At 53.6% G+C, this 20,729-nt stretch overlaps 1 protein-coding gene across 1 annotated transcript; it reads left to right on the forward strand.

Moving 5' to 3' along the window:
- Window positions 1–999: 999 nt before the first annotated feature.
- Window positions 1,000–13,523, forward strand: LOC308148148 (glutamate decarboxylase 1-like; the record flags this gene model as incomplete). The annotated part of the gene is made up of 17 exons (XM_080521583.1): window positions 1,000–1,021; window positions 1,421–1,543; window positions 2,231–2,335; window positions 2,433–2,539; window positions 2,956–3,091; window positions 4,811–4,901; window positions 5,036–5,148; window positions 5,224–5,339; window positions 6,057–6,136; window positions 9,027–9,081; window positions 9,157–9,273; window positions 9,834–9,898; window positions 10,909–10,987; window positions 11,535–11,684; window positions 11,829–11,936; window positions 12,096–12,185; window positions 13,350–13,523. 17 exons carry the CDS (start codon window positions 1,000–1,002, stop codon window positions 13,521–13,523), a joined length of 1,731 nt encoding a protein of 576 aa, XP_080377709.1.
- Window positions 13,524–20,729: the final 7,206 nt, after the last annotated feature.

Genomic DNA, 20,729 nt, shown 5'->3' on the forward strand with positions numbered 1-20,729 from the left:
TCTTGTATTTGTTTCTTAATGTATTGTTTTTGTGTACTATTCTTGTATTTGTTTCTTAATGTATTGTTTTTGTGTACTACTCTTGTATTTGTTTCTTAAAGTATTGTTTTTATGTACTATTCTTGTATTTGTTTCTTAATGTATTGTTTTTATAGCTTTATTGTAAAGCACTTTGGGTACCACTGGGTTATTGTAAAGGGCTATACAAATACAATTTGATTGATTGATTGATTGATTAATTGATTAATTGATTGATTGATTGATTGATTGATAGCACAGCGCCCCCTGCTGCCTCATGCAGACCTCAGCCTGCAGTCATAACACCATACTAGATCGCGCCATATTCACGAAGCATGTCAGAGTCTCTCGGAGCTCAAATCTTAGCTTCAAAGTCCCACAGCAAGGAATTCTTAGCTTCAAAGTGACCGAGGAAGTTTCTAAGAGCAAGAGAGATCAAAGGTTTGACAGCAACTTCTATCTTAGTGAGGAAGTTGGTCAACCTGTTGCTGTGTATGATGCAGTCTGCTGAAAGACCATACGGTCAATTAAATGTTCCAAAGCCAGAGACGCTATTGGTTTTGATCCTGAGCTGGTCAGAACCCACTGCGATGCTTTTAGACTGACAGAACAGAGAGAATCCTGAACACACGCTGCCGGATCTGAAAGAGACGGTGGGATTGCGTGACAGCGAGCTTCAGACGTCGCCTTTGAAAGGAGAGCACAATGGAGCAGGTGAGCACACCTGTCGCAGGCGACAACGCCTCAAAGCCTGGAAGTCTTATGCAACAGAGGCAAGTGGTGGCGGCTATTCACCGCCAGACCACACCTCTCTTTACCTTCTCTTTGTGTTCCGCTGCCCGCTGGACCCCAGCACACCCCTTCACCGGCCTCCCCCCTTCACCAGCATTCACCACAGCACACCCCTTCACCAGCCTCACCACTTCAGAGAGCCAGTCTGACTGAACCAGCTGCTGCTGAAGCACTCGGATCCCCCTGGACATGGACTTCTTGAAGACGCCAGGTAAGGGTCTGCTGGTTCTTTACACAAGAGTGAGTGTGGATGTTGTTGGACGTCGGTGATGATCGTGTGTTCAGGCCACTCAAAGCCTCGACACTGACTGAGTGAACCGAAGAAGAGGGAGGTGAAGGAATGCCGACGTGACAATAATAAGTATGTATGGCTGAGCCCAGTCGATCTACAACCGTTTCCTTCTGTTAGAACGAAGGGTTTCTAGAAGACTCTACCTGCAGTGGCAGCAGAGCAGGACTGGAACCCGTGAAAACACGGTCCTTCTAGGGATTTGAATATCATGCAAAGCTTTGAAGAGATTAACGTCCCGACCGCCGATGTCCTTCATGTGACCTCAATAGAAGCCTGAATGCAGACGCAACGGTCAGGCAAGGCTCGGGGACTCCTGAGGGACGTTTGTCCACGAGTGGCTGAAGCAGCAGGAACCAACCTTCAGAGCTTCATCTGGGCCGGACCAGGATCGGTCCGGCCCAGATGAAGCTCTGAAGGTTCATCTGGGCCGGACCAGGATCGGTACTGCCCAGAACTTCACCGGCACTTATTTGATTGGATCCAGCAAAAATGAAAATCCAACCCCTTTTTTTCACTTTTATGTGTTTAATTATATCTTTCAAGTCCCAGTGAAATGTAAAACACTGCTTTGCAAAAAACGACAGTTGGGGTTCTACTTGTAAGGTTCCTCCGACTCTGCCCCACCACTATGGTCGCAAAACAAAGTTATTTGAATATTGAATCTCCAGCCGAGGAAATCGAGGGTATTCTTCTTCGTGGGCCATTGTGGGCGGAGCCTATGTGTGACATCACGAGTTGTGCAAATCTCGATCTGTTGTGTTTATATCGGCTTGTTTCCTCTTAAATAGTTTTTACAGTGTTTTGAAGTTATAGTCGGAGTTTTATGAGCCTTGATGAAAGATTGAGCCTGGAAGAGACCAGAGAGGAGGAAAGGAGGAGGGCAGCGGGAGCCGCTAGCTCACCCGGCTAGCGGGAGCCGCTAGCTCTGGCGGCTAGTAGACGATCAAGTAATACCTGGACTCGTCTTCGGTGATTCCGCCCATCGGAAAAGTGCTTCGACATGCTGGAACCACGAAGTCGGGTCGTTCTGCCAGAAGTCAGGACGCCCATTCTGCGTCGTCTTCGTCAACCACTGGTTCCGCCTCCTGATCAGCTGATGCAGTGACGCCTGTTGATTCCTTCCTTCAGACGTCATCAGTCCATCAGAGGCCAGAAACAAACAAGACCAGGACTCTGAAGCAGTCAGAGACGGAAACCTGACGGCCGGCGACTTCCACAGTGTCTACGGCAAAGGTGAGTCCTGGTCCTGGACCGGGTCTGGAGTCCGAGTCCTGGACCGGGTCTGGAGTCTCAGTTCTGTGTGTGTGTGTGTGTGTGTGTGTGTGTGCAGACCTGCTCCCGGCTCCGGGTGGTGAAGGTCTGACGAGAAGGTTTCTGGAGGAGCTGCTGAACATCCTGCTGAGTTTCATCAGCAAGTCGAGTGACAGGAGCTCCAAGGTATCGACCAATCACAGTCCTCGGCTCCAGTCACCTGGTTTGACCAGGGCCGACCAGTCCCAGTCCTGGACGGCCCTGGTGGCCGTCTTAGTGTTTCTAGGTGGCGCTAGAGAGCAAGTTCTGGCACGGAACTTTGATTTCTGATTTCTTTTTAGGGGTTGGTTTTTACGTTTCCTTCAATTTTGTTTCCAGTCTTGGTGAGTTTGTTTCCAGTCTTGGTGAGTTCTTGAACCCGTCTCGTGGCCCGGATCTGGACTCAGGAGGGAGAAAATAAAAGATAATCATAAGAACCATTACCAATACCACCGGGTCCTGGCCTCTCGGACTCGGTCCTCAATAAGAACAACCTCTTGCATTCCAACAAGGTGTCGCTCAGCTCTGCTGGGGCTCAGACCCTAAAGACCCATTTGTTCCAGGTCCTGGACTTCCACCACCCTCATCAGTTAAAAGAGGGACTGGAGGGCTTCAGTCTGGACCTGCCGGACCATCCAGAGACCCTGGAGCAGATTCTGGTGGACTGCAGGGACACACTGAAGTATGGCGTCAGGACAGGTGCGTACGTCTTCTGAGCCTCATCTATCGGCTTTCACTGAACCCGACGTCACAGAGTTACCCTACCCCTCTGGGACAGACCCTACCCCTCTGGGACAGACCCTACCCCTCTGGGACGGACCCTACACCTCTGAGATGGACCCTACTCCTCTGGGACAGACCCTACCCCTCTGGGATGGACCCTACCCCTCTGGGATGGACCCTACCCCTCTGGGACGGACCCTACCCCTCTGGGATGGACCCTACCCCTCTTGGGCGGACTCTACCCCTCTGGGAGGGACCCTACCCCTCTGGGACAGACCCTACCCCTCTGGGATGGACCCTACCCCTCTGGGACGGACCTGGCTGGCTCTTCCATGGTCTCTCGCTGGTCTATGTGAGGCACATGGTTGCTGCGTGGACAGCAGGAGGTAGAGCTCTAGAAAATAACTCCCAGGGGAGGTGGAGCTCTAGAAAATAACTCCCAGAGGAAGTAGAGCTCTAGAAAGTAACTCCCAGAGGAAGTAGAGCTCTAGAAAGTAACTCCCAGAGGAGGTAGAGCTCTAGAAAGTAGCTCCCAGGGGAGGTAGAGCTCTAGAAAGTAACTCCCAGAGAAGGTAGAGCTCTAGAAAGTAGGTCCCAGAGGAGGTGGAGCTCTAGAAAGTAACTCCCAGAGGAAGTAGAGCTCTAGAAAGTAACTCCCAGAGGAAGTAGAGCTCTAGAAAGTAGCTCCCAGAGGAAGTAGAGCTCTAGAAAGTAACTCCCAGAGGAGGTAGAGCTCTAGAAAGTAGCTCCCAGAGGAGGTAGAGCTCTAGAAAGTAGCTGCCAGAGGAGGTAGAGCTCTAGAAAGTAACTCCCAGAGGAACTAGAGCTCTAGAAAGTAGCTCCCAGAGGAAGTAGAGCTCTAGAAAGTAACTCCCAGAGGAGGTAGAGCTCTAGAAAGTAGCTCCCAGAGGAGGTAGAGCTCTAGAAAGTAGCTGCCAGAGGAGGTAGAGCTCTAGAAAGTAGCTCCTAGAGGAAGTAGAGCTCTAGAAAGTAACTCCCAGAGGAAGTAGAGCTCTAGAAAGTAGCTCCCAGAGGAAGTAGAGCTCTAGAAAGTAACTCCCAGAGGAGGTAGAGCTCTAGAAAGTAGCTCCCAGAGGAGGTAGAGCTCTAGAAAGTAACTCCCAGAGGAGGTAGAGCTCTAGAAAGTAATCCCCAGAGGTAGAGCTCTAGAAAGTAGCTCCCAGAGGTTGAGCTCTAGAAAGTAACTCCCAGAGGAGGTAGAGCTCTAGAAAGTAACTCCCAGAGGAGGTAGAGCTCTAGAAAGTAGCTCCCAGAGGAGGTAGAGCTCTAGAAAGTAACTCCCAGAGGAGGTAGAGCTCTAGAAAGTAATCCCCAGAGGTAGAGCTCTAGAAAGTAGCTCCCAGAGGTTGAGCTCTAGAAAGTAACTCCCAGAGGAGGTAGAGCTCTAGAAAGTAATTCCCAGAGGTAGAGCTCTAGAAAGTAGCTCCCAGAGGTTGAGCTCTAGAAAGTAACTCCCAGAGGAGGTAGAGCTCTAGAAGATATTTCCCAGAGGAGGTAGAGCTCTAGAAGATATTTCCCAGAGGAGGTAGAGCTCTAGAAAGTAACTCCCAGAGGAGGTAGAGCTCTAGAAAGTAGCTCCCAGAGGAGGTAGAGCTCTAGAAAGTAGCTCCCAGAGGAAGTAGTTTCTAGAACAAGTTGTTTGTGATTGATGATAAAGTGCCGGTTGTGTTTCAGGTCATCCTCGTTTCTTCAACCAGTTGTCGTCTGGTCTGGATGTGATCGGTCTGGCAGGAGAGTGGCTGACCTCCACCGCCAACACCAACATGTAAGACCTGTCTGTGTGTGTGTGTGTGTGTGTGTGTGTGTGTGTGTGTGTGTGTGTGTGTGTGTGTGTGTGTGTGTGTGTGTGTGTGTGCGAGCCATCAGTGAACCAGTAGACTGATGGCGCCGACTCAGCAGGTTCACCTACGAGGTGTCCCCCGTCTTCCTCCTCATGGAGGACGAGCTGCTGAGGAAGATGACGACCTTGGTGGGCTGGTCTGACCACGAGGGGGACGGACTCTTCTGTCCCGGTAGGGCGCAGAGACACACACACACACACACACACACACACACCCCCTGACACACACTGCCTCCTCCTCCACCAGGGGGCTCCATCGCCAACCTGTACAGCCTCCTGGTGGCGAGGCACCACTTCTGTCCCGAGGTGAGGACCAGAGGCTCTGCAGCGCTGCCCCGGCTGGCGCTCTTCACCTCGGAGCAGGTGACCACCCTCACCCTCACCCTCACCCTCACCCTCACCCTCACCACCGCTGTCACCCTCACCCTCACCCTCACCCTCACCCTCACCACCGCTGTCACCCTCACCCTCACCCTCAACCTCACCCTCAACCTCACCCTCACCACCGCTGTCACCCTCACCCTCACCCTCACCCTCACCCTCAACCTCACCCTCACCCGCACCCTCACCCTCACCCTCACCCTCACCACCGCTGTCACCCTCACCCTCACCCTCACCCTCACCCTCACCCTCAACCTCACCCTCACCCTCACCCTCACCCTCACCACCGCTGTCACCCTCACCCTCACCCTCACCCTCAACCTCACCCTCACCCTCACCCCCACCCTCACCCTCACCCTCACCCTCACCCTCACCCTCACCCGCACCCTCACCCTCACCCTCACCCTCACCCTCACCCTCACCCTCACCCTCAACCTCACCCCCACCCTCACCCTCACCCTCACCCCCACCCTCACCCTCACCCTCACCCTCACCCTCACCCTCACCCTCACCCTCACCACCGCTGTCACCCTCACCCTCACCCTCACCCTCACCCTCACCCTCACCACCGCTGTCACCCCTCACTGTGTGTGTGTGTGTGTGTGTGTGTGTGTGTGTGTGTGTGTGTGTGTGTGTGTGTGTGTGTGTGTGTGTGTGTGTGTGTGTGTGTGTGTGTGTGTGTGTGTGTGTTCACCACAGAGCCACTACTCAGTGAAGAAGTCTGCAGCTGTTCTCGGGATGGGCAGCGACAATGTGCTGCTGGTGAAGTGTGATGAAAGGTGAGGCACACACACACACACACACACACACACACACACACACACACACACACACACACACACACACACACACACACACACACACAGTGTGTGATCAGCTGCACTGAAGAACCATTGTGAACGAGCAACAAACGCGTTAGAGGGTTAGGGTTAGAGGGTTAGGGTAGAGGGTTAAGGTTAGAGGGTTGGGGTAGAGGGTTAGAGGGTTAGGGTAGAGGGTTAGGGTAGAGGGTTAGGGTTAGAGGGTTAGGGTAGAGGGTTAGGGTAGAGGGTTAGGGTTAGAGGGTTAGGGTTAGAGGGTTAGGGTTAGAGGGTTAGAGTTAGAGGGTTAGGGTTAGAGGGTTAGGGTAGAGGGTTAGGGTAGAGGGTTAGGGTTAGAGGGTTAGGGTTAGAGGGTTAGGGTAGAGGGTTAGGGTTAGAGGGTTAGGGTTAGAGGGTTAGGGTAGAGGGTTAGGGTTAGAGGGTTAGGGTAGAGGGTTAGGGTAGAGGATTTGGGCTGGCGTTAGAGTAGTAGGGCGAGAGGGTTAGGGTTAGAGGGTTAGGGTTAGAGGGTTAGGGTAGAGGGTTAGGGTTAGAGGGTTAGGGTTAGAGGGTTAGGGTAGAGGGTTAGGGTTAGAGGGTTAGGGTTAGAGGGTTAGGGTTAGAGGGTTAGGGTTAGAGGGTTAGGGTTAGAGGGTTAGGGTTAGAGGGTTAGGGTAGAGGGTTAGGGTTAGAGGGTTAGGGTTAGAGGGTTAGGGTAGAGGGTTAGGGTAGAGGATTTGGGCTGGAGTTAGAGTAGTAGGGCGAGAGGGTTAGGGTTAGAGGGTTAGGGTTAGAGGGTTAGGGTAGAGGGTTAGGGTTAGAGGGTTAGGGTTAGAGGGTTAGGGTTAGAGGGTTAGAGTTAGAGGGTTAGAGTTAGAGGGTTAGGGTTAGAGGGTTAGGGTAGAGGGTTAGGGTTAGAGGGTTAGGGTTAGAGGGTTAGGGTTAGAGGGTTAGAGTTAGAGGGTTAGGGTTAGAGGGTTAGGGTAGAGGGTTAGGGTTAGAGGGTTAGGGTTAGAGGGTTAGGGTTAGAGGGTTAGGGTAGAGGGTTAGGGTTAGAGGGTTAGGGTTAGAGGGTTAGGGTTAGAGGGTTAGGGTTAGAGGTTTAGGGTTAGAGGGTTAGGGTAGAGGGTTAGGGTAGAGGATTTGGGCTGGAGTTAGAGTAGTAGGGCGAGAGGGTTAGGGTTAGAGGGTTAGGGTTAGAGGGTTAGGGTTAGAGGGTTAGGGTAGAGGGTTAGGGTTAGAGGGTTAGGGTTAGAGGGTTAGGGTAGAGGATTTGGGCTGGAGTTAGAGTAGTAGGGCGAGAGGGTTAGGGTTAGAGGGTTAGGGTTAGAGGGTTAGGGTTAGAGGGTTAGGGTTAGAGGGTTAGGGTTAGAGGGTTAGGGTGGAGGGTTAGGGTTAGAGGGTTAGGGTTAGAGGGTTAGGGTTAGAGGGTTAGGGTTAGAGGGTTAGGGTAGAGGGTTAGGGTTAGAGGGTTAGGGTAGAGGGTTAGGGTAGAGGATTTGGGCTGGCGTTAGAGTAGTAGGGCGAGAGGGTTAGGGTTAGAGGGTTAGGGTTAGAGGGTTAGGGTAGAGGGTTAGGGTTAGAGGGTTAGGGTTAGAGGGTTAGGGTTAGAGGGTTAGGGTTAGAGGGTTAGGGTTAGAGGGTTAGGGTTAGAGGGTTAGGGTAGAGGGTTAGGGTTAGAGGGTTAGGGTTAGAGGGTTAGGGTAGAGGGTTAGGGTAGAGGGTTAGGGTAGAGGATTTGGGCTGGAGTTAGAGTAGTAGGGCGAGAGGGTTAGGGTTAGAGGGTTAGGGTTAGAGGGTTAGGGTAGAGGGTTAGGGTTAGAGGGTTAGGGTTAGAGGGTTAGAGTTAGAGGGTTAGAGTTAGAGGGTTAGGGTTAGAGGGTTAGGGTAGAGGGTTAGGGTTAGAGGGTTAGGGTTAGAGGGTTAGGGTTAGAGGGTTAGAGTTAGAGGGTTAGGGTTAGAGGGTTAGGGTAGAGGGTTAGGGTTAGAGGGTTAGGGTTAGAGGGTTAGGGTTAGAGGGTTAGGGTAGAGGGTTAGGGTTAGAGGGTTAGGGTTAGAGGGTTAGGGTAGAGGGTTAGGGTAGAGGGTTAGGGTTAGAGGGTTAGGGTTAGAGGGTTAGGGTTAGAGGGTTAGGGTTAGAGGGTTAGGGTAGAGGGTTAGGGTAGAGGATTTGGGCTGGAGTTAGAGTAGTAGGGCGAGAGGGTTAGGGTTAGAGGGTTAGGGTTAGAGGGTTAGGGTTAGAGGGTTAGGGTAGAGGGTTAGGGTTAGAGGGTTAGGGTTAGAGGGTTAGGGTAGAGGATTTGGGCTGGAGTTAGAGTAGTAGGGCGAGAGGGTTAGGGTTAGAGGGTTAGGGTTAGAGGGTTAGGGTTAGAGGGTTAGGGTTAGAGGGTTAGGGTTAGAGGGTTAGGGTAGAGGGTTAGGGTTAGAGGGTTAGGGTTAGAGGGTTAGGGTTAGAGGGTTAGGGTTAGAGGGTTAGGGTAGAGGGTTAGGGTTAGAGGGTTAGAGTTAGAGGGTTAGGGTTAGAGGGTTAGGGTTAGAGGGTTAGGGTAGAGGGTTAGGGTAGAGGGTTAGGGTAGAGGATTTGGGCTGGAGTTAGAGTAGTAGGGCGAGAGGGTTAGGGTTAGAGGGTTAGGGTTAGAGGGTTAGGGCTGGAGTTAGAGTAGTAGGGCGAGAGGGTTAGGGTTAGAGGGTAGGGCTCGTGGGTTGGGGGTAGGGACAGGGGTAGGGTTAAGCATTAGGGTCAGGGTTCGGGTAAGTTCACACACTGAGCTCACCTCCAGAACCGACACCTGATTCTCACCAGCTCAACTTCCTGTTAGGAACTTCCTGTTCCGTCAGTTGAACGTCCAGAGTGTGTTTTCCTCTCCAGAGGTAAAATGATTCCTGCGGAGCTGGAGGCTTCCGTCGCTGCAGCCAAAGAACAGGTGACGATGGGTGGTCCGGTGGTACCAGGGGTCCTGGTCTACAGGCCGGTACAGGGACTGTGTCTGTGTCTGCAGGGTCTGGTGCCGTTCTACGTCAACGCCACCGCCGGCACCACCGTGTTCGGAGCCTTCGACCCGCTGATGGCCGTGGCTGACATCTGCCACACACACTCCCTGTGGATGCATGTGGACGTGAGACACACACACACACACACACTCACATCGCCCCCTGCTGGACAGAGGCGACCACTACAACAACAATGGCTCCCAGTGTGAAGCGTGTTGATCAACATCACTGCTGAACACAGAGAAACTCCAACGTACAAGATGAATGGAGGGAATCAGTTCAAGTGTTTTCATTCACATATTCATTTATTCTTCTATTCTTTCATTTGGTTTTATTTCTTCGGCCCTGATGTCATTGAGTAACACTTGTTTTACACCAGCTGGGCGGCTTGCAGACGATTCAGGAGTAAAGTGTGTTCATGAATGTGAAAAATAAAAGTTTAAAATACAAGATCATGTAGAATATGTCCACCAGCAGTTAGTCACTGATGACAAGTACTTAGAAAACTCCGTCATAATGTTATTTACACGAGGCTGCGCTGACAGAGGGTCAGCCTTACCCTCCCTACACTGCCTTGCTTGCATTAGTCTCTGCTCCATGTTCATTCAGCTCAACACTGGCAGGAACCCTGGAACATGAATGCTGCTGGTTTCAGCGGTTGAACTCTAACGATGTGTTTCCACAGGCGGCGTGGGGCGGCGGCCTGCTGATGTCACAGCGACACCGCCGGAAGCTGCGCGGCATCGAGAGGTACGTACCTCCACACGCCTTGCTCTGGACGTCAGTACAGTGTGTGTGTGAGTCACCTGCCTCACCTGACCCTCACCTGACCCTCACCTGCCTCACCTGACCCTCACCTGCCTCACCTGCCTCCCCTGACCCTCACCTGACCCTCACCTGACCCTCACCTGCCTCCCCTGACCCTCACCTGCCTCCCCTGACCCTCACCTGCCTCACCTGACCCTCACCTGACCCTCACCTGCCTCACCTGCCTCCCCTGACCCTCACCTGACCCTCACCAGCCTCCCCTGACCCTCACCTGACCCTCACCTGCCTCACCTGACCCTCACCTGACCCTCACCTGACCCTCACCTGACCCTCACCTGCCTCCCCTGACCCTCACCTGCCTCACCTGACCCTCACCTGCCTCACCTGACCCTCACCTGACCCTCACCTGACCCTCACCTGACCCTCACCTGCCTCACCTGACCCTCACCTGCCTCACCTGACCCTCACCTGACCCTCACCTGCCTCCCCTGACCCTCACCTGACCCTCACCTGCCTCACCTGACCCTCACCTGCCTCACCTGACCCTCACCTGCCTCACCTGACCCTCACCTGACCCTCACCTGCCTCCCCTGACCCTCACCTGACCCTCACCTGCCTCACCTGACCCTCACCTGACCCTCACCTGACCCTCACCTGCCTCACCTGACCCTCACCTGCCTCACCTGACCCTCACCTGACCCTCACCTGCCTCACCTGCCTCACCTGACCCTCACCTGCCTCACCTGCCTCACCTGACCCTCACCTGACCCTCACCTGCCTCACCTGCCTCACCTGCCTCCCCTGTCAGACCATTAAATATGAGCAAGGCATGCTGATGCGTCATCACAGGAGTCGTGGGTCAAATACATGATGTTTCTCTCACGTGAACATTTGTTGTGAGTCAGAGTGACGAGGTTCCACCTTCAGAGTGACGAGGTTCCACCTTCAGGGTCCTTCAGGGTTCTGGTGAAGATATTTGTGGTTCTTTTCAGAGCGTCTTCTGTGACCTGGAACCCTCACAAGATGATGTGCGTCCCCCTGCAGTGCTCCGCCATCCTGGTCAAGACCAAAGTAGGAGATCAGGGATTGTGGTGACGCTGCTGCAGTTTGAGAAACTGATCCACTGAGCTTCTGTTCCCTCATGTGTTCACTGCCTGTTCCCTCATGTGTTCACTGCCTGTTCCCTCATGTGTTCACTGCCTGTTCCCTCATGTGTTCACTGCCTGTTCACTGCCTGTTCCCTCATGTGTTCACTGCCTGTTCCCTCATGTGTTCACTGCCTGTTCCCTCATGTGTTCACTGCCTGTTCCCTCATGAGTTCACTGCCTGTTCCCTCATGTGTTCACTGCCTGTTCCCTCATGTGTTCACTGCCTGTTCCCTCATGAGCTCGCTGCCTGTTCCCTCATGTGTTCGCTGCCTGTTCCCTCATGTGTTCACTGCCTGTTCCCTCATGTGTTCGCTGCATGTTCCCTCATGTGTTCACTGCCTGTTCCCTCATGTGTTCACTGCCTGTTCCCTCATGTGTTCACTGCCTGTTCCCTGGTGTCCAGGGCCTGTTCCCTCCTGTGTTCACTGCCTGTTCCCTCATGTGTTTGCTGCCGGTTCCCTGGTGTCCAGGGCCTGTTGCAGGAGTGTAACCAGCAGGGGGCAGAGTACCTGTTCCAGCCAGACAAGCCCTACGATGTGAGCTACGACACCGGAGACAAGAGCATCCAGTGCGGCCGCCATGTTGACGCTTTCAAGTTCTGGCTGATGTGGAAATCAAAGGTATCGATTAATCAAAGCTTTTATTATTGATGACGGGGGAGAGAGGTAGTCTTAGAGGGGGGGGTGGGGGGGGGGGGGTACGGGTGAGGGAGAGATGGTGCTGACGGTGCTGATGGTGCTGGGGGGGGTCACGGTGTGTTTCAGGGCTCGGAGGGTTTCGGCTCTCAGGTCAACAAGTGTCTGGAAAACGCAGAATATTTATATGACGAATTGCAGAAGAGGACGAACTTTCAACTGGTCCTCAAGAGCAAAGTGGGTCTGACCACAAACATCATCAGTCTGTTTGTTTGTTTGTTTGTTTGTTGGCAGCCTGACCACAGTAACGTGTCTTTGTTTGTTTGTTTGTTTGTTTGTTTGTTTGTTTGCAGCCTGAACACAGTAACGTGTCTTTGTTTGTTTGTTTGTTTGCAGCCTGAACACAGTAACGTGTGTTTCTGGTACGTCCCCCCCAGTCTACAAGGTCTGGATCCTGGACCAGAGCGAGACCGCCGGCTGCACCAGGTACTGACACATCCAGGCTCACAGTCTGAGCTGGGGGGGGTCTAGGTTACAGGGGGGGGTCTAGGTTACAGGATGAGGGTCTAGGGGGGAATCAGGTTTAAGATGCCCAGAAACCATCTGGGAATGTCATGTTTCATTGGTCCTGTTGTGCTCTTTGATCTCTGGACTATCATCTACAGTGGTTTTAGTTGACCTGCTCTGGCTCTGCTGGTCTGCTGGGGTCCTGGTCTGCTGGGGTCCTGGTCTTGTTGTCTTGTGAAGACGTTGTTTAACACGTTGAGCTTCACTGAGATTGAGTTCAGTTCTGACGTCATTTAGTTTCTATACGTTTTCTACTCGAGTGTCTATGGGATGAATTGACTCCATTTCTGATCGTCTGATCAAACTCTTGGTCCTGGACCACCTCAGCCCTGTGGGGGGGGGGGGGGGGGGGGGGGGGGGTCTGTGGACAGTGGTCAGCCCTCTTGGTTGGACCACGCCCCCCCAGTTCAACTTTGTTAATCCCGCCTCTTTACATTGGTATCGTCTCAGATCACAGTTTATTTTTTCATTCCTCTTGATTTTCACCAACGTTGTTCGATCCTCCAGCCAAACAACCAAACAACCGAACCAGTTGATTCGTTCAGATCGTTTCTTCACCAGTAAACGGAGCAACACCATTACCCACAATCCCTTGCTCTCAGGACTAACCCTGAACCTCGCCGGTCAGCTCTTTATATTTTAAGTTTGATAGTTTAATCTGTACATAAATTATTCTGTTCGTACACATGGAAAAAGTTTTGATTCAGAAGCTTCTGGGACGTTTTTAACTTTAATTTTCCCCTGAAGTCGTGATTTTCTCAACATTTTCTCATCGTTTCCCGGCAGCAAGTTGCTCTTTGCTCTAAACAATATTTGGACCGTTTTGACTTGAGATCAGTGAATCACTGAAGTCCACATTGTGCACAAGTCTTATCGCTTTGATCTTCATAAGGATCCACCGGAGCCCCCGGACCTCCAGCTGTGAACATGAAGGAACGAAGATCTTCGGCTTCGGCCGAACCCAGAAGCTTCTGGGTCGTTTGATTCGGTCGTTTTGTGGTTTTTAGTAAATGTCACTTGTTCCTCTCATCACCCCCCCCCCGTCTGGACCGTTACCTCATTATTCTGACCTCGTCCCTGCAGGTGGCGCCGCAGATCAAAGGCCGGATGATGGAGCAGGGCTGCGTTCTGATTGGCTACCAGCCGCTGGGAGACAAAGTCAACTTCTTCCGCTGCGTCTTCTCAAACCCGGCGACTCAGCAGGAGGACGTGGACTTCCTGCTGGACCAGATCTCCCAGCTGGGCCAGGACCTGTAACCCGGGGAGCTCCAGTCCAGACCTGGGTCTGCAGCTGAGCTGGTCCGTCCTGGTCCCGGGGGCCTGGGTGGTCCTGCAGTCATTAGATGTTCTAGAATAGAAACCATGAGGAACGTCGAGTACAGACAGACTCTGGAGGATCTGGTTCCAAGTCGGTCTGGTTCCACGAGGGTCAATCTGGACTAATGACTTGATAACCTGCTTCATATTCACGGTGATCAGGATCCAGAGTCCGGATCAGTCAACAGATCCCGGCTCTGTTGATCCCAGCTCCTCGTCCAGGTCTCTGGTGGCAGAACATTGACCACGTCTTCACCGTTTGTCCCCCAGTCCAAAAACATGCATGAGGACAATTGGCGAGGCCATTGTCCTTCGGCAAGAGTGTGGTTGTTTTCCTGTCCTAACAGACTCCACCCCCGTCTTCAGACCCCACCCCTTCCTGTCCTTACAGACCCCTCCCCTCCACAGACCCCGCCCCCACCCAGAGTGCAGTGGGACCAGCAGGTTAGGACAGAATGATTGTCAAACGCAAATCAGCAGAACAAAAAGTACCTGCGGGTGGAAATCAGGTAACTTTGCCCGGGTATTGAGAAAATGTCCACAATTTGATCTCGGAGTCAAAATATTTATTAGAAAGCACTCATTTCATTTATTACTCGTTTCAAATGGATTCTTTAAAATCTGCTGGTCTCATCGTTCAGTGTCTCATGGTTCGTCCACTTCCTCCTGAAATCAAACAGAACACATTTTAAACTCGTCCCATAGAATCCTGAAGGAACCACCAGTTCCTCTGGGTTCCTCTGGAGGCGTCATTTTGGGGCAGATCAATAATAATAATAAACAAAGTCATGATGTGCTGCAGGCTCCTGCTTTAATAAACATTTTAATCAAACATGTCACTTTATGAAACGTGTCCATTTCATTCTGCCAATTTATTTTCAATACGTTTATTACAAGTCCACATTTTCCACGACTTTGGAAACTAAATGCAAAACTTTGACACTGTAGAAAAGGTTCAGGACTCAAACACCAACAACGACGGCAGAACAGCTTCGTGTGCAGGACTCGTCTAAAGACTCGTCTAAAGACCCAGACTCGTTTCTGTTCCGCCGGTTTAGCAGAGTTGAGAATTTACTGCGACCACTGAACCTTCTCTCAGGAATATTAAAGGTTCTCGTCATGTAATCGAACTCCTGGAGTCCCCGGAGGACAGAGTCCCCGGAGGACAGAGTCCCCAGAGGACAGAGTCCCCAGAGGACAGAGTCCCCAGAGGACAGAGTCCCCAGAGGACAGAGTCCCCAGAGGACAGAGTCCCCAGAGGGCAGAAGTTTCTTCACTGAACTGAGTTGGACTTTGTACCTCTGGACCTCCCGGGTTTCCCGCAGTGTCCCAGCGCCTCCTGCTGGACCGCCAGTCGCTCTGCACACAAACCAAACCGCTGCCGAGACGATCCGACTGGAAGGTCTGGAGAAACGACGGATCAGCAGTCTGAAGACATTTTTCCTGCTTGATGTACGAATTGCGTGAAAAAGCAGGTCCAAGTGGATTTGATGACTGAAACACGAGTCTGTCAGTTTGCTGAAGGTTCTACTGACCTGGACGGTTCCGTATCTACACACTTCCTTTGGAATTCAGGAGGTCAAAGGTCACGATTCACCCTGACGGAGGTGCGACTCACCGGGATTCCTGCTCCTCCAGTGACACGACTGCTTCCAGGGTTTCGAGGGGCGCCGGTCCATCAGGCCGGGTTCCGTCCCCTCCTGGTTCGGCTTCGTCACACCTGAAAGACATCGGGGGCGAGTTTCAGCCGGAGACCAGAGACGTCCCCCCCCCCCCCCCGGAGAGTTTGAAGGTCACCTGGACTTCTGGGGGGACAGCGCTGGTTGGACCGGGTGCAGTCCTTCAGGCCCCCACAGCCACACAGGTCGGTACACTGAGTACCACAGTCCACCGAGGGCCCCTTGGAGGGCGACGCCACTGGAGGGACCATCAGCAGGTCCTGGTCCTCCTCCGTCACCTCCTCCACTGGGCCACGTCGAGGACTAAGACCTCTGACCTCCACCTCCTCACGTCGTGGACTCAGGCGACCTCTGACCTCCTCAGGTCGGGGACTCAGGCGACCTCTGACCTCCTCACGTCGTGGACTCAGGCGACCTCTGACCTCCTCACGTCGTGGACTCAGGCGACCTCTGACCTCCTCACGTCGGGGACTCAGGCGACCTCTGACCTCGACAGGAGACGTGGGCCTCGAGTCCTGCTGCTGAATGACCACCACCACCACCTGTGGCTTGGGGCTGAGGGCCTCAGTGACCGAAGGCCTTTGGTGCTCCAGGTCCTGGTCCCTGGAGGTTTTTCGGGGCCAGGACCGAGGGGAGACCTCGCCTCCACCCTCCATGGAGGATCGTGGAGAGCCTGGCCTCTCTGGGGTGCTGAAAACCAGCCTGCTGTCCAACACGGGGACACGACCAGACTCCGTCTGGCTAGTCCCTCTAACAGGAGACAGACTGTCCCCTTCGTCCTCCTCCACCTCGAGGACTGGAGCGTCTAGAAGGCCGTTCTGCAGCAGCCAGTCCCGGCTGGGGACGTAAGGCTCCAGAGACTCGACGGACCAAACGGACTCGTTCAGTTGTCTCCTCATGTGGAAGCTGCTGGAGGACAGACAATAGGGAATCATGTCCAAGGTGTCCTCCTGCAGACTCCTCAGGGTCTCCTGCTCGGAGACGCCCTGGCTGGTGTCCATGGAGACGAAGCGCCGCTCCGTCGGGCCCGGCTTCCTGGAGTCTTCCTCCGTCCTGGACTCGGGAGTACCAGGCGGCCCGGCAGTCTCTGGAGTCTCGCGTTTGGACCTGGAGAGACCGTGAGTGTCTTCAGCCTCCGCCAGACTCCCGCCAGACTCCTGGTGCGGCTCTTCCTCTGGAAAGCGCCGAGGCGGCGCGTCGTTGAACATCAGGACGTTTGTGAAGGAGCCGCACATCCGTCCCTCGTCCACGTCTTCGGTTTGAGAGGAGCTGCAGACGGGGACCTCGTCAGAACTCTGGGACCACATGTTGACGTGGCCCCTCTGGAGGGCCGAGGCGAGGCGGGGCCGTGGATCTGCGCCGTCCTTCCGGTTCTGCATTTCTTGATTTGCCCTTAAAAACGACTGGACGACGACCCCCCTGGCCCCCCCGGCCCCCCCGGCCCGCCGCTTGGCGCCGGAGCCCTGGTGGGCGGTGCAGCGCCCCCCCTCCGCCGGGCCTCGTTTCTGGGAGGAAGACGGCGAGTTGGAGGCGGTGCCGTTCCCAGAATCAGAGCACACCTCATCAGATCCACTGTCGGGTCTGTGGGGGGGCTCCGTCTGGACCTCGGCGTTCACGCTGCCCCTCGTGGGGAAGCTGGGGGGCGCCGGGGCCCGGCGGCTCGGGTTCTGGTGAGACAGTCCGGGGGCGTTGCTGAAGCGCCGGTAGTCCACAGGCTGCATGTAGGGGTGCGGCAGGACGTAGGCCGGGGCCTCCATGAAGGGGGGGGGCGGGAACGGGGGCATCACCATACCGTAGCCTGGGGGCGCAAAACACACAAACTTCGGTTTCCCTAAACAAAATATTACAATTTAACATCCTTTGTTTCCACGACGACGAAGTTGTGACGACACACAGAAACATTTCAATCTTCAAATACAAAACATCAGTTTTAAGAAATCAAAGTGTCAGAAACGTCCAACTTGATCAGGTTTGTGTGACAGGAAGTGAAGAACGGCGTCACGTTGAGGTGACGTCAGGAAGTCGCTCCCTGAAAGGAAACGACCCGACTGGCTGGACGTCGTTCTTCAAACATTCAATTCAGTTTCCTTTCATTTATATTCAAACCAGAGAAATTTACTTCCTGTGAAATCACCGATTTTGAACCGCTACAGGTGGACGCCGGTTCTGCTCTGCCGAGAGCCCCCAGCTGGTAGCCCCCAGCTGGTAGCCCCCAGAAGCCCTGAATCATGGCCCATAGACCCCAGACCCTGGCCCATAACCCCCATAGACCCTCAGCCTCATAGACCCTGGCCCATAACCCCCCCATAGACCCCAGACCCTGGCCCATAACCCCCCAGCCCCATAGACCCTGGCCCATAACCCCCATAGACCCCACCCTTTGGCCCAGAGCCCCAGAGCTCACCCCCCCCATAGCTCCTAGCACATCGCCACCATAGACCCTGGCCCGTAGCCCCTCCCCCAGCACCAAAGAGCCAACGGAGGATAATAGTTGGTTTTTTCCACGTACAGAATCTCTCGGTTCAGAACCACTTGAGAGGATTTCTAATGAGTCGTCGGCTCGCGTCACGTGGTTCCAAGGTCAAAGGTCGCAGGACTCACCCAAGCCAGGGAAGCCGGCGAAGGGGTTTGTGAGGGAAGGGCATGGCCCAGGGGTACTGCAGCAGGGGGGGCGGGGGGGGCCCCTGGAGGTACAGGACCGGCCGGGCGAATGCCGGCTGCTGTGGGGGGGCTCCTGGGTCCAGCAGCATCTGAGGCTCCGGGGGGGCGCTGGCCCCTGGGGGGGCCCTCCCTGCAGGGGGGGCGCTGGCTGCCGGGGGGGCCCTCCTTCCAGGGAGGGGACACGGAGCAGCGTCGCTGGACATGTTGACCTGCACGGGGACAAACAACCCCCCCTGCTGGTCAAAGTCTCTCGGTAGAACATGAAGGTTTTAATACGTTTCAAAACATTTTAGTCTGAACTGGAGGAAATGACTGTCGTTACCAATACTTTGGTTTATACTTCTGGAAAATCAGATTCACATTTAATATCAACCACCACCATCATCATCGTCATCTTCATCTAGAAGACGTACATCAAAGAGTAAAGACACATTTGAAAGAGGAACTGATAAATGACCCTTGAAGTTTCTCGCCTCACATCAACAACCAGACCTGAAACTGCACTTTAATAAAATACTACCAACAACACCGACCATGTCCCTTCAGGTCCTGGAAGCAGAGTTTGTCCTGATCGATCAGAAACTAATCAATAAAGCCGATCAGTCACCAGTGACTGACGAACAAGCAGCAGAAGAGAGTTTACCTCTGGAGAAGTCGGACCATCAGGAGGAAGACGAGTCGCTCCGGTTAAGAAGCTGCAGCTCCAACAGCTGGAGGCACTTCAGCTGATTGATCAACCAATCAGCTTATTGATCTCACGGTGGTGCTCCACCGGGACACCAGGGGGCGCCAGACTCTACTGTCATGTTCCACCAGGACACCAGGGGGCGCCAGACTCTACTGTCATGTTCCACCAGGACACCAGGGGGCGCCAGACTCTACTGTCATGTTCCACTAGGACATCAGGGGGCGCCAGACTCTACTGTCATGTTCCACCAGGACACCAGGGGGCGCCAGACTCTACTGTCATGTTCCACCAGGACACCAGGGGGCGCCAGACTCTACTGTCATGTTCCACCGGGACACCAGGGGGCGCCAGACTCTACTGTCATGTTCCACCGGGACACCAGGGGGCGCCAGACTCTACTGTCATGTTCCACCAGGACACCAGGGGGCGCCAGACTCTACTGTCATGTTCCACCAGGACACCACCAGGGGGCGCCAGACTCTACTGTCATGTTCCACCAGGACACCAGGGGGCGCCAGACTCTACTGTCATGTTCCACCAGGACACCAGACCCTACTGTCATGTTCCACCAGGACACCAGGGGGGCGCCAGACTCTACTGTCATGTTCCACCAGGGGGCGCCAGACTCTACTGTCATGTTCCACCAGGGGGCGCCAGACTCTACTGTCATGTTCCACCAGGACACCAGGGGGCGCCAGACTCTACTGTCATGTTCCACCAGGACACCAGGGGGCGCCAGACTCTCTCTAAAGAACATCTAGAACAAGGGTGTCAAACTGGTTTCAGTTGAGGATTCACACCCACCTGATCTGACCTCTGACCTCTGACCTCTGACCTCTGACCTCTGGAGGCCCAACAAGTCAAACAGAACATTAAACTGCAGATCTGGACAAATGTCAAAGTCTTTCCTTCTTTTGATTCTTTTGTAACGGCAAGGATTCACCAGTCTTATTCTGAAATTTACATATTAAAGTTAATCAGATATTATATTTGCAAAAAAACCCAAAACCCTCAGTCACCTGATCTGGTCTCGTATTTTTATTCAGGATTAAAACAATTTGTCATCGTCTGGAAATATTTTTGAGTTTACGTGTCTAAAGTGTCACTTCACATAAACTGGACACCTTTATTGTGAAAGGTGTTGTGTTGTGACCTCCACAGACGCGTTAATAAATTCTGACCAAGGACGGCTTTCAATGTCCTTCAATGTTTCAATGGGGGGGGGGGGTGAGAGGGTGAGGGGGGGGGGGGGGGGTGAGAGGGGGGGGTGAGGGGGGGGGGGGTGAGAGGGGGGGGGGGGTGAGAGGGGGGGGGTGAGAGGGGGGGGTGAGGGGGGGAGGGGGGGGTGGGGGGGGGGGGTGACCTCCTGTTATGTCATGTTTGGATTCAACACAGAGGGTTTAGTCTTACAGTATTATCACAACACAATATTGATCCTCACAACACGAAGTCTGATGTTCTGGAGCAGGAGGTTCCTCTGACGTTCCTCTGACGTTCCTCTGAGGTTCCTCTGATGTTCCTCTGATGTTCCTCTGATGTTTCTCTGACGTTCCTCTGACGTTCCTCTGACGTTCCTCTGAGGTTCCTCTGATGTTCCTCTGACGTTCCTCTGAGGTTCCTCTGATGTTCCTCTGAGGTTCCTCTGATGTTCCTCTGACGTTCCTCTGATGTTCCTCTGATGTTTCTCTGACGTTCCTCTGACGTTCCTCTGAGGTTCCTCTGATGTTTCTCTGAGGTTCCTCTGACGTTCCTCTGAGGTTCCTCTGATGTTCCTCTGACGTTCCTCTGATGTTCCTCTGACGTTCCTCTGAGGTTCCTCTGATGTTCCTCTGACGTTCCTCTGATGTTCCTCTGATGTTTCTCTGACGTTCCTCTGACGTTCCTCTGACGTTCCTCTGATGTTCCTCTGACGTTCCTCTGACGTTCTGAAGCAGGACTCCTGCCACCACCAACCATTCACCCTCTCACTGTTGTATTTGACTGAGTACTGGACCTTATGGAGTATTTGAGTACTGGACCTCATGGAGTATTTGAGTACTGGGCCTCATGGAGTACTTGAGTACTGGACCTCATGGAGTACTTGAGTACTGGACCTTATGGAGTACTTGAGTACTGGAC

This window comes from Blennius ocellaris (assembly GCF_963422515.1).
Source record: "Blennius ocellaris genome assembly, contig: SCAFFOLD_113, whole genome shotgun sequence".
Classification (NCBI taxonomy): Eukaryota; Metazoa; Chordata; class Actinopteri; order Blenniiformes; family Blenniidae; genus Blennius; species Blennius ocellaris.